The following is a 14,513-nucleotide window of genomic DNA, read 5'->3' on the forward strand; positions in this document are numbered from 1 at the left end:
AATTTATCTAGGAGAATAATGTGACTCCCACTGTCAAATGCCTTAGTTCAGTCCCAGAAAATACCAGTTGGCACGATTTTATTGTTTTGATGCCTGTAAAATCTGGTAGGTGAACATGTAAATGGCATTCTCAGTAGAGCAACCCTTCTGAAACGTAAAATGTGATTTGCTAAGGATGTTATTGTTTCTAAGTCAGATACTGTTCTAGAATAAATCACCTTCTCAAAAATTTTGGAGAATGATGTCACCAGTGAAACAGGTCACTAGTTATTGATGTCTCTCTTATCAGCGGCATAGTTCAGTCCCTCTAAGAAACAATCTTTTCATATTCTCAGATGCTATTGAATTTAAACAGGTTGACACCATTATACACGTATTCATTGCCTGTGTTTTCACATACATGCGATTTTAGTTTTGAGTCCAGTGCTGTAATTTGCTAACAGTATGTGGAAGCAGTAGTGAGTGCACTTAATGCCAAACTTCTGTCATTTTTTGTTGATATGTGAATTGTCAGTTAAAGTCAGAGCAATTGACAGGATCTGTATTTAAAATGTTGGTAAAAAGAAAGAAAATGATCGTGTCTACAGGAGGAAGCATCTACGGAAGCCGTATTCAGTAGAAAAAGGTTAGAAGTTGTGGATCGCTAGACATTTGGTGTGGTTTGGTACTCACTGAATCAGTTTGTAAGAACTGTTCATGACAATGCAGAATAAATTTGAAAAACTGCTCGATCTTTTATTAACATCAGTGTAACTATAGTGACCAAATAATGCTCACAGGCAGTGGAAAGACTGGAAAAAATGCTAAGCCAATGGATTGCACATGTCTTAATGGTGCTGCTGTTCAAGCTAAAGCCAAGACCTTGTATGCAGATTTAAGAAAGAAGAGAAGAGCCAGCTCAGGTTGGTTTGATCACTTTGAGCATTGTTTTGACTTTCATAACATTAAAATAATAGGAGAGGTATGGCAGTTGAAGTTGGAACTGAGGAATTTAAAAATATGTTTAAAAAAATTTTCAGAAGAAGATTATATTGCAAAGCAGGTTTTCAAATGGGCTTATTTTCGAAACAAATTCCTAGCTGCACGTTGATTCGTATTGAAGAAAAAACAGCAACAGTATTTAGGGCTGCCAATGACTGATGCACTATTCTTTTCAGAGAAAATGTTACAGAGGATTGCAACTCCTCATGATCTAGTACTCTTGAAACCGAAGAACATTAAAGGGTTGTGACTACGAAAGGCTGAATGACTTCTATTTTCAGTGACTACTTTTTAGTGAACTAAACAGAGAATTAAATGCCTTCTGTGAGAAAGAAAAACTCTTTTTCAAAATGATTCTTGTCCTTGATAATGTTCCAAACCACCAACTGTCAGTTGTTGACTCAAATAACAATTAAGTTCTGTTTCCACCACACGTGTCATGCAATCAGTAAACCAAGGAGTTATTTTTACATTCAAGAAATACAACCTGCATAAAATTTTCTCTAATCTCATAGAAGAATGCGATTTGAGTGACAAACTTCCCGTCAAGATTTTCTAGTGACAATTTAATATTAAGATGGAAGTTGAAGTTGTTAAAGACGCATGGACTGACATCGCACCAAAATGTATGAATTATGTGTGGAGGAAACTATGACCTAAAGCTGTGTCAGTGCCAGTAGATGATCACTTATATCTCCATTGCAATGAGAGAAATTGCGGACCTGACACAGAAGATTGGATTCACTAATGTCAATGAAGAGAATGTATGTGACTTCCTAAATCCTCATCCCAAGGATCTGGGTAATGAATATTTGATAGCTTTCAGTGAAATTGATAATAAACAAGAAATAGAAAATGAGGAAGTTGAGCCTGTTACAAAGCCAACACGAAGAAAATGGTAGGGTCCTCCAGAATGACCGATGCTGCAGTGAAAATTTTTGAGGAACATGATCGTGAACAAGTAAGGAATACCAGTAGTGAAGAAAGAAATTGAACATCTCCTTAAATGTTACAAATAGTTATGTAATCATCTGGCAAAGGAGGTGGGGGGAGTACACCACAGCAAAACAAAGCACACTCTTCAGAGTAAAAGGTGCATGATGAGAAGAAAATCTATCAAAGGAAACTTGCACAACTTGCCAAGACTTTTTTTAATATCAATTCACGTTTTGAATTGTATGCCCCCTACAGTGAAAAGGTGCAAGGTCTGTTATCCCCAAGTCATTTAAAAAAGTTTTGCACCACATTCCGTGTGTGTCAAAATACATGGTGGACAAAACAAGAAATTAGAGGTCTGTAAAAGGAAGATCAGATTCTTATTATGGTCATATTCACAGTCATTTTATATGGAAGATGAAGGAGACTTCTCACCAGAATGCAAACAAGGGAGGTGCTACAACAGTTTAAGGAGAAAAAGTAGTGAAAGTTTAAAGATACAAGACTCCCAATATTAAAGAGACTTTTGCCATGTGCAAGAAGCAATATACACTACTGGCCATTAAAATTGCTACACCATGAAGATGACGTGCTACAGACGCGAAATTTAACCAACAGGAAGAAGATGCTGTGATATGCAAATGATTAGCTTTTCAGAGCATTCACACAAGGTTGGCACCGGTGGCGACACCTGCAACATGCTGACATGAGGAAAGTTTCCAACTGATTTCTCATACACATAAACAGCAGTTTACCGGCATTGCCTGGTGAAACGTTGTTGTGTTGCCTCGTGTAAGGAGGAGAAATGCGTATCATCATGTCTCCGACTTTGATAAAGGTCGGATTGTAGCCTATCGCGATTGCGGTTTATCGTATCGCGACATCGCTCCTCGCATTGGTGGAGATCCAATGACTGTTAGCAGAATATGAAGTCGGTGGGTTCCGGAGGGTAATGCGGAACGCCGTGCTGGATCCCAACAGCCTCGTATCACTAGCACTCGAGATGACAGGCATCTTATCTGCATGGCTGTAATGGATTGTGCAGCCACATCTCGATCCCTGAGTCAACAGATGGGGACGTTTGATAGACAACAACCATCTGCACGAACAGTTTGATGACGTTTGCGGCAGCATGGACTATCAACTCGGAGACCATGACTGCGGTTACCCTTGATGCTGCATCACAGACAGGAGCGCCTGCGATGGTGTACTCAACGACAAACCTGGGTGCATGAATGGCAAAACATCATTTTTTTCCCCCCGGATTAATCCAGGCTCTGTTTACATCATCATGATGGTCGCATCCGTGTTTGGCGACATCGTGATGAACGTACATTGGAAGCATGTATTCATCATCACCATACTGGCATATCACCCGGCGTGATGGTATGGGGTGCCATTGGTCACCTCTTGTTCGCATTGGCAGCACTTTGAACAGTGGACATTACATTTCAGATATGTTACGACCCGTGGCTCTACCCTTCATTCGATCCCTGCAAAACCCTACATTTCAGCAGGATAATGCACGACCGCATGTTGCAGGTCCTGTATGGGCTTTTCTGGATACATAAAATGTTAGACTGCTACCCTGGCCAGTCCATTCTCCAGATCTCTCACCAATTGAAAACGTCTGGTCAATTGTGGCCAAGCAACTGGCTCATCACAATACGCCAGTCACTACTCTTGATGAACTTTGGTATTGTGTTGAAGGTGCATGGGCAGCTGTAACTGTACACGCCATCCAAGCTCTGTTTGACTCAATGCCCAGGTGTATCAAGGCCATTATTACGGCCAGAGGTGGTTGTTCTGGGTACTGATTTCTCAGGATCTATGCACCCAAATTGCGTGAAAATGTAATCACATGTCAGTTCTCATATAATATATTTGTCCAATGAATACCCATTTATCATCTGCATTTCTTCTTGATGTAGCAATTTTAATGGCCAGTAGTGTACAACGTAATACAGGGTGTTTCAAAAAAGACTTGACAGCTTTGAAAATGCATATAAATTACTTCATAGTACCTACAGAGGTGTCAAGTTGTAGGGAAATACATCAAGTTTTGTCTCGCATAGTTTGCTAGTGCCGAATTGCATTGTAAGGAGTGCTAGCGTCACTAGACCCGAGCGTGCTAGATGTCTGTTTTGGTTTGAAGAATTGAAGTTGGCGACAACAGTTCAGTGTAATTTCCATACCAAGTATTCTAAAGATCCTCGTAGTAGGCCTACAATGTATGAGTGGCTTAAATATTTTGTAGGAACAGGGTGCTCGGTAAGACATGGGAAATCATCGGGTCATCCAAGCACATTTGATGACATCATTGAGCGAGCAAGAGAACATTTTGTCAACAGCTCTACAAAATCGAGCTGGCATGCATCTCGCGAGCTGCAAATCCGACGTACAACTGTTTGGCGTGTGTTGAGAAACCGTTTGCATTTGAAACCATACAGATTGATGATCGTACAAGCAATAAAAGACATTGATAAATTGCTCACAACTACTTCTGTGCAGATACGTTAAATTGATTACAAGAGGATGATCATTTCTTGGACAAAATCATCTTTTCTGATGAGTCGACTTTTCACTTATGTGGCAAAGTTAACACACACAACTGTAGTATGTGGGGCAGTGAAAATCCACATCAAACATTGCAACATGTTTGTGATAGCCATAAACTGAACGTTTTTTGTGCATTGAGCAAGAACAAAGTTTAGGCCCCTTGTTTTTCCGTGACAGAACGATCAATGGGATGGTGTATGTAGATATGTTACAACAATTTTTGATACCACAGATCAGTGAGGATGGGCAAGTTACACCTGCAGTGCTACAGCTAGTTAGGGAGGAAATTGACTTCTGATGGGACATGTGCATGATAATCAACGGAAGCCACATACAACATCCTTAGTTTAAGGTAAAAAACTTGACGTGTTTCCCTAAAAAGATAAACTAAACCGAGCTGTATATCTTCCTTCAATAAATTTATACGTATTTTTAAAGTTGTAAAGTCCTTTTTGAAACACCCTGTACAATTGAAGATCAAAATTTAATGCACTAAGACGTAAGTGGGTGGTTCCACACTGTACTGATTCTCTACCATGACATTGAGGGGTGAGCAAAGTCTGATTGGGATGTAAGATTTCCTGTGATTTAATCTTGCTCAATTTAATATTTCAGCACGCTCACAGACCTCTTCTAATCAAACTTCTTTTCTCAAAGTGCTGCAGGTACTTTCGGAAGTTAAGAGGATGATCCCAATATCAGACTCTCAAAATAAAGATGAGTCTTCTCATTATCGTCATCTCATATATTGTAATCTTGTTTACAATAACTGTGCATTACAAAGCAATTACATCATGCAGAACACTGCAAAAACTTTGATAAGGACATAGTCCAAAAATTCTGCTTCGTTGATAGATGTCAACTGAATGTATCTCTATAAAAATTTTCTCTTCTTCCCATGACATCATTGGCTTTGCCACGGCCTTTCTTGCTCTATGGCGCGCACCAAATCTCCAAAATATGGATCGGCCACACGGAATAAACTGCCCAATCAGCAGGTACCGCAAATGTGGTATAATGTTTATTGTAGCCCCAGCTTGCAGATATGCTGTGTCTATCCATCTCATGATACACACACATAAATAAAACAAACACCCAAACATAGATTACCTGATACATTATGAAAATAAACTTTTTATAGTGACTGCAATCATTCATCGGTTTAAAAAAGCCTGTGCAACACTTCATGTCATCAAAGTGATATGTTACACTACCACAGCCATCTAGGAGATGTCTCTGTGTATTGTGTGCATTTTGAACTTCATTTGATAATGCTGAAGAACTTATTGAACACATGACATACCACACCATGGTTGGATGTGTGAAGTTCTTAGTAGTCTGTGCAGTTAGGCAAGAGTCCTGTTTGTTTCGGAATGTGGCAACTGCACTGGAAAGGGAGGACTTTCATTACAGACACCTGATGTGGAAGGCATACTAGATGACTCCCCAGAAGTTTCATATCCGCCATGGAAGGAAAATAAACTAATTAAGAAAACTGTTGGCATCAACATTTTCACTGGTGGACTGGGGAAATGGTCAGTGAAAGTAGTAATACACCATCATCTGAAGAAATTGTAACAACACATTGCAGAAGTGAAGGGACTTTTACAGGCAGAAGAACTGTGTTTAATGCTTCACTGTGGTTTTGCTGAGAAATGGTCTGTGATTATGCTACAAGAAGTAAAGGGATATCATTGGAATAATGACTTAAGTTTCAGTTTTTACTGGGGTGACGTTTTCTGGACAAGACCACAAGTGTTGCAGTTATAAGTGATGACACAGGACATAAATCAGGATTTTTGCCAATGCACAAAATTCAGCATGTGCAACCACAGGCAGAAAAGATCATTATTATTTTTAACGGTGCTCATAATTGCTCTAAATTCATTACCAGTTGTTTGACAATATAATGTAATTGGATATGTAAAAAGTCTACTCACCAAGCATAAAAGGTTATACATACGCAAGCCTTCAGGGATAGTGGCCCCTTCTTCCAGCAGAAGGGGATGGAAGAGGGGTGGATGAGGAGGACTGGAGAGGCTTAGGAAAAGGGGTAGATTTCAGAAAAATCACCCAGAACTGCCGGTCAGGTGAGACATACCAGGCATGATGAGAAGGTAAGATGACTGTTGGGAACGGCACTGGCCAAGATTTGAAAACCTGAGAGCCTAAGGTGGAAGACTGTGTAGTATGCAAGACAGAGATTATTACTAAAACATGCACAAGTTAATAAGAATGAAAAGCACTGTATGTAACAGAGGTGGGAGGTGGACAGGAAAAAATAGGCAGGTCAGAAAATGAAAGGTGGAATGAAGAAAGGAGTGCCGAGGCTCAGAAATTAACATAAATTAAGACCAGGTGGGTGATGAAAACCAAAGATGTGTTGCAGCGTTAGTTCCCACCTGTGGGGTTCTGAGAAACTGGTGTCTGAGGGAAAGATGCAGGTGGCACATGCGATGAAACAGGTTGTCATGCCGATATAAAAGACCAAACAGTGTTTACATAACAGCTGGTATAGCAATAGTGAGACGGAAGAAGACGCAAAGACACAACTCGACAACTTAAGTAATGTAGCCAGAATGGTGTGGACTGAGGATCGCCTATAACAAGACAAAGACATTAAATACCACTGCAGACTGGGAAACACCGGAAGGCACTGTGCAAATGGTGGACAAATTTAAATATCTGGGAGAATTTATAACAGGAAGGAACAGGAGCAAGGAGGGAATAACAGAGAGGATAAAGAAGATGAGGTCAGCGTTCTGCATGACGAGAGACATATACAATATAAGAATATATCCACAGAGACAAAGATACGCCACTACAAGGCAACGGTGAGGAATGCAGTATTATATGGTGCTGAGATGATGACACTAGGAAGAAATTGGGCATAACAACTAGAGAAAGAAGAGAGAAAAATACTAGGTCCCAAAAGAGGTGGAGAGAGGTGGATGCGAAGACCTAGGGAAGAATTGTACCAGAACATGAGAACAATATCTGGGGAAATCAGACTCAAAAGGGCAAGGTTTGTGGGACATGTAGTTAGGATGAGTATGGACAGAATGACGAAGAGAGTGTGGGAAACAGGGAGGACAAGGGGAAATACAGGAACCAAGTGGGTTGTTGAACTTTGGAAGGACTGGTTGGAATTGGGGATCAAGGTCGAAGGAAAGGAAAATTGGAGGAACAAATATACACTGGCCAATATGCCGGAGATCAATGACAGAGTAGAATACAGGAAAAGATTAGTGTGTCCCCAGTGGAGCTGACAGGAGTAATGGAAACTGAAGATCTCGGAAGAAGAGCGGGAGAGAAGAAGAGAAAGAATGAAGAGGTTCTGGGAAAAGAAGAGGAAAATGCAGTCCACGAAGGGGCTACCCGTGGTCCTGCAGAGGCCGTAACGCAAGAAGAAGAAGAAGAAGAAGAAGAAGAAGAAGAAGAACTGGTATATGACATCTCGTTTCACAGGTGGCTCTCTCTTTAATAGTATATGTTTTGCGAGTTACTAGTAGGAGGGTGCATAGACAGATCTTTCAGTGGTATCGGTCACAGTGTAGGGAGATGGCTACAGAAGGAGCATGGAGTCTGACAAGGATATTGCGAAGATTGGGAGGATAACAAAAAGCTATTCTAGGTGTGGTAGGTAAAATCTTGGGCAGAATGGATCTCATTTCAGGATATGATTTTAGGAAGTCATGGGCATGTCAAAGTAGCTGATTAATACATTCCAGGCCAGGATAATACTGAGTGACAAGTGTTCCAAAGTTGTTGTTTTTTTTTTTTGTTTTTTTTTGAGGGGGGGGGGGGGGGGGCAGCAGTATCAGGAATGGATGTGATGGTCTGGGAAAGCTGGTTTTGAATTAGGCTGGTGGGGTAATTACGCCAAGTGAAGGTTCAGGTGAGAATGGTGGTGTAGTGCTATGAAGAGTCCGCATCTGAACAAATAAGTTTGCCCCGAATGCCAAGGCTGTATGGGAGGGAACGTTTGACATGGAAAACATGGCAACTGTCAAAATATAAATACTGTTGTTTGTTAGTAGATTTAATGTGGACAAAAGTGTGTAGCTGGCTTTCTGTGAGGGCGAGATCAACATCTAGGAAAGTGGCATGGGATTTGGAAAGTCCATGTGAAATTTAATTGGGAGAAGGTATTTATAGATTCCAGGAATGTTAACAGGTCAACCTCACCATGATTCCATATGGCAATGATGTCATCAGTGTATCTAAACCAAACAAGGGACTAAAGACTTACGGATCCCAAGAAACCTGCCTTCAAGTGACCCATGAAAAGGTTGGCATAGGAAGGAGCCATCCTGGTTCATATGGCCATACCCCTGATCTGTTTGTATGCCTGCCCATACCTGTCACTGATAGGCCACTTGCATTCAACTGGAGAGGTAGTGGCAGATCCCATACTTCCTGCAGAGGAGACTGCATTCACAGGAGAAGTTAGTACTTTAGATACCTTTTGTAATGGGAGAGCTCCAGAGGGTCGCAAACCAAACAACAATTTGCAACAACTGCCAATTTTGACAGTAATCAAGGTGATTTCCACCGGCTTATGAACATCAACTAACTCGTCCCATTTGGGAACAGCATTCACAGGAGGGCTGCATTGTGGTTGGTGCCATGTTTTACAGGAGAATCAACAAATAACTTTAAACTAAGCCTGCTGATTATCTTTTAATCTGCTGGGCAAAAAATATTCATAATTCCATCTAAGAATTAAAAAAATTAGTACACAAAATAGAATTGCTATTAAGGCAACAAAATAACGTGGTGAAAGTTACTAGTTTCCTAACTTTTGGGTGTTAGTTACTAAGACATTCGAAATAGTGTTAACTTATGATAATATACACTCCCTTTGAAAGGGAAAGTGAAATGCAACACGATATGTTAGTTATAAAATTTGCTACAGGAACTAAATCACAAACTCTGATTTACTAAAAAAATAGTTTATGCAAACATCAATGATAACGTCTAAAATTCTCAAAATGTCCATTTATTCACATTGATATATACTGAAGTTTGGGGTGAATTATTCTTTGACAGTAACGGTAAATTGCAACCTTTGACTTGCTACCAAATAGTTAAGAATTGAATTAAATTGTTGTGAACTTCATGCTGCCACATGGACTGGCTGCTGGACACAAGTTTCCAGCTGCAGACAGCACCATCACCATCGGTGCTCACTTATGGTTCCTAATATTTTAAAAACTGTGAATGCTCCAGTTGCTGTTGATTCAATGGGAAGGCTTCATTCAATATCAGAGGAAGAGACTGATGCAGTTGAACACATTTTTAATTCAAGCAGATTGCACATGAGTTGCATGCTTTGGAAGTTTTAAGTTTTTGAAACTTTTGCAAATTGTTTAAATCTTTTATTATGTTTGAAAAAATGTGCTGCTTACTCGTTTCAGAATAGATAAAATTCTGAGTCTAAATGAGCTTTTGATTTCATGAGACCAATATGTGAAGATGTGGCAATAGGAACTGAGTTATTGTATGGCAACATTTTAAATTGTTTATAAAACCTGTTCAACTAGAAAGTGGAAATTCTCCTTTCCAGGGAATGTTTTACTATATGGTACTACCGTATTTACTCAACTCTAAGCCACACTCAAATCTAAGCTGCACCTGAAAAATGAGACTCTGAATCGAGGAAAAGAAATTTCCTGAATCTAAGTCGCACGTGAAATTTCAGACTCGAAATTCAAGGGGAGAGAAAAGTTTTAGACCGCACCTCCAAACCGAAACAAAGTTGGTCCATTGTAACATGAGACACAATTTAGGTCAAATGGATGAAGATACAGCTACTGTAGTTTGGTTCGAGTCGTAAGCTTAGCAGTTAAGCTTTACCAGGTAGCCATTGCTGTGCGTCAGGTGCTCTGTCCATATTTATACGGGTACCCTTCCTTTTTCACGTGCTTCGTCTGGTTTGAATCAATTGCTTATTATGCTTTGATCTGATAAGTGTCGTTCTCTTTGTTATAGGTGTTTATGTCATTCTATGCATCAAAATGGTTTGCAGGAGAGCTTCTGTAAAGTTTGGAAGGTAGGAGACGAGGTACTTGCGGAAGTAAAGCTGTGAGGACGGGGTGTGAGTTGTGCTTGGGTAGCTCAGCGTGTTCAGTCAGCGGGCTGCTCGCCCTCGGTAATAAAAAAAAACTGAGTAAAGGAATCAATAATCGACCTGAATCAATGTCTTGCGATGTCTGCCCAGACCAAACACAACAAACAATACTGAACAAAACAAGGAAAAAGAGAGAAAAAAAAAAAAAAGTTGGTAGAGCACTTGCCCGCGAAAGGCAAAGGTCCCGAGTTCGAGTCTAGGTCCGGCACACAGTTTTAATCTGCCAGGAAGTTTCATATCAGCGCACACTCCGCTGCAGAGTGAAAATCTCATTCTGAAAAGGCATTATTGTACTGTGTCCTGCATTGTTTGTCAGATTCTGATAATGAGTGTTAACGACTTATCACCACTCGCGGCATGGCTTGCTTTTGTACGCGCTACCGCGGCTAACAATAAAAAAAGAGAGGAATTGTCTCATAAGCTAAACAATGGCAAGAGACTGCTATTTGTTGTTACTTACACTGCTGCTTTCTTTGATGATGATCAACACTAACCAAATAATAGACTGCGTATTATACAAGATTTTCTGAATGAGAGTTTAGCAAACATTTTTCTCTGTTTGAAAATCTTTGCAGACTCCCCTTTAGTACATTACACTCTGTGCAGAAATTAGTAATCTAGATTTAAAAATCTAGTCAGTTTCCTTGCTTCATTTCTGACTGTATCACTATTCAGCATAAGAATAATATCAATACAAACATGACATGATTATATATATTCTTCCGCGTTTGCTGTTGTCTCACTCTAGTTTCATAGTTTATTAGGCAGACAGGATTTAAATGAGATAGCAGCAAACATGAAAGAAGAATACGTGGCATAATGTTTACATTCTTTTACCTTTTCTTTTAATTTATTTACTGACGCAGAGGTTTTGGCGTCAGTATTTATCTTTGTACCTGCAAAGCATGCCTGTGTAGCACTTCGTGTATTCAGCAGCAAAAGTTAGTTGTGGCAGCACCTACTAACATTTTTCAGAACTTCCACTTACTTTGAACTCAATTCTAAGCCGCAGGCAGGTTTTTGGATTACAAAAACCGGAAAAAGTGTGGCTTAGATTCGAGTAAATACGGTAACTGACGTTTAAAAAAAAAAAATCTTAAATAAAAAAATTTGGAGGCTACGACGAGGTCTTTGATTCATATTTCCAAATCAAGGATATCATGGTAAACCTAAAATTGTAACATACATTTTATTCAGTGACATTTGAGATTTGAGGTGACCCACCTGTCTTATTTGATGTGGATTGTCAGAATCATAAACAGTTTGTTGCTGTAGAGCAGGGTTACCCAAACTGTGTTCTGCAGAATTGAACTAATCACTGAATAAAACAAGTTTTTCTCATTTTTAATAATTTATTAACCTTCAAAAGAAACATGGTGTTCCATCAGTGTACTAGGATTCACAAAGTGTTCCGTTGAAAGAAAAGTTTGGGAACCCCTTCTAAAGAGCATTGAACCATTTCCTGGAGTGTAGCCTCTCCAGCAGCTCCCTCTGTGGCCTTGGCATTGGTCACACTATCATCTCAAACTATTCTTGATTGATCTTCACAGTCTGGCTGGAATTAACTGAACATCTCGGACAGTGTGGGATATAAATATTAAATAAATGTCAACTTTAAACAAACTTTATATTAACATTTAATGAAGCGTTTTCCAGAAAAATAGCAGATGTGGAAAATGCTGTTGGACCTAGTTTGCATAGACTATGTGGCCCTTCTAATCACATCCAGCCAGATGTGATGGTGGATTCGTACTCAGATTTACAGCCGTCTTTCACGACTTCATCGGCAGTGTATTGAGGAATATTTTGAAATTAAGTAGTCCTTTATAGGCCAGAAAGTTGTGATATTTTTGTGGCTGCAACCCAGTATCAAGAGGCAATTTTTGGTCTGAAAAATTGTATGGGATTTGACAGGCAGGTGTAAGAGCCTGTTTAGATGAGCTTTCTGTTACAATTCTTACTCTAAAATAATTTTTTCTCTCCATAGGGTGGATTGGCATTCGTCGCTGTCAAAGGTGTGTTAAGAATATACCATAAACAAAAACAGTATGTTCGACAGACACGTCGCAGAATATTGGATTACACGGAAGCGAATCGTAACGCTGTCAGAAGGGAAGCAGGAGCAGCTAATCACTGAAGTCACTGTCAGGTTATTGACTGAGAATTGGCAGTTCCTTGCTGTTTGCATATTGTTGCAAATTAAAATTTCAAGTAACTGGTGTGAAACTTGCAGAGTGTGAGCCAGGTGATGAATCGAATAACAAAATTGTCCATGGTAAAGTGTTTAGTGATAACTTTGTTTACAATTGTTACTGTAAAATAAATTAAAATATATGAAACCTGTGTATCATTCACTTGTTTTCATAGATATTTTTGTGTCAGGAGCACTACAACCAAAAGCAAACAGCGTTGTTTGTTTGGAAATTTGCGCCTATGATTATTTTGTGGGCTTGTAAACTTTAGTGACTACTGTTTTCTTTATACTTTTTTTGAAAAGAGGATTTGGTTTATGTTTGTTTTGTTGACCCAACAAATTTGTAATATTCTTGTGGAGTATCTTAATTACACATCTCATAAATCAAGTTTCCAAAACTTTAGTACCCATTGTTATTTGCAGATACTTAACAAATATTGATGTTTGTTCCTTGTTGGAGAATACTCAGTATCTTTTTAAGTTTTGTTGTTTCCTTATGGGACTGAAAATTTGTAACCCATTTTGGTTAAACTGTGTGGTTATTGGATTAAAAACCCTGCATTAAAACTTTTTACGCAGATTAATTTGAAATAAACCAATAAATGAAACAGCTATTACTTACTGGTTCAGCATCAATTTGTGTTTGTCATTGCAATAAACAAAGAGAAAAATTACAATAACATGTCTGCTTGTCTGCCTGTGATACTGCGGTTTGTGGTCCTGTACTTTACTGAGGTATCCTAGTTGTTTAATGGGTACATAACTGAGAGACAGTGTCAAAGCTTATGCAGTGGAAACAGTCATGCCTGGCTATAACCATGTGCGTGATACGTGTGGCAAAAATGATAATAATTCTTTTTAAATAGGTAATTCTTGTATGTAAACAAAAACTTGGTCAATAAGTTCTCCAATCACACTGATCTGCACAATGTAAGACTGAGATAGGTATAGTAGCATAAAATATTAACATCTCGGTGGAAAGTGAATGAAAGTGTGGGAATGTATTGCCAGAGCTCTCCCATTTGTGCCCAGAAAGCTCGATGTCACATGATTTGAGGTCAGCGTGACTATAGCACCAAATGGGGCTGGCCTCACAAGAGGCAATTGAAGGTGCGGGAAAGGGTGGTGTACGCCAGTCAGTGGACAGTTATGGTGCACTTTGTTGGTGTTCTTCTTACAGCATGGTCCAGAGACATTTGGATGACTGTACACATGGAAGAATCATCACAAAACGGAAGATGGATGAAGCCCAGGAGTTTGGTATTGCGCACAACATTGTTTCACATGCGGGAAGGGAGTGCCACAGGCCCTGCCGCCTGAAGGAGAGGAGGTGGTCGACCTTGTTCAACAACAACAGCAGATGACCACTGCTAAATTTTACGACAGGCAAGAAGGGAGCCACGTCTAACAGCAGGTGCAGTTGTAATTGCATTTTAAAGACTGCAAGGCACACCACCTCACACACCCGCAGTGATACCTGACTGCATGGGGGTGAACACTCTGGCCAATGGCTAGTATGTTGTGTTCTATTGACACCCGCTCATTGGTGGACCTTCTGTGATGGTGCCAAGAGCATAAGGACCTGAGCTTCTAGAAGTGGGAGTCGAACACTTTTTTTGGATGAAAGCAAATTCAGTCTGAGGAGTGATTCTGGACTTACCCTCAAATGGTAAGCGGTAGGATCACATAATTCACCCAGGAACATTGTCG

The 14,513-nt window shown here is 39.8% G+C and overlaps 1 protein-coding gene across 4 annotated transcripts in view; it reads left to right on the forward strand.

Annotated features, from left to right (window-relative positions):
- Positions 1-12,948, forward strand: part of LOC124788007 (E3 ubiquitin-protein ligase MARCHF5) — a 98,563-nt gene extending 85,615 nt beyond the window's left edge. For all 4 annotated transcript variants that reach the window (XM_047255053.1, XM_047255050.1, XM_047255052.1 and 1 more), the window contains one exon: positions 12,597-12,948. In XM_047255053.1, the coding sequence (XP_047111009.1) occupies positions 12,597-12,746 (150 nt within the window). In that variant the 3' untranslated portion in view covers positions 12,747-12,948. The remainder of the gene's footprint in view (positions 1-12,596) is intronic.
- Positions 12,949-14,513: the final 1,565 nt, after the last annotated feature.

Source organism: Schistocerca piceifrons, chromosome 3 (genome assembly GCF_021461385.2).
Source record: "Schistocerca piceifrons isolate TAMUIC-IGC-003096 chromosome 3, iqSchPice1.1, whole genome shotgun sequence".
In the NCBI taxonomy this organism is placed as follows: Eukaryota; Metazoa; Arthropoda; class Insecta; order Orthoptera; family Acrididae; genus Schistocerca; species Schistocerca piceifrons.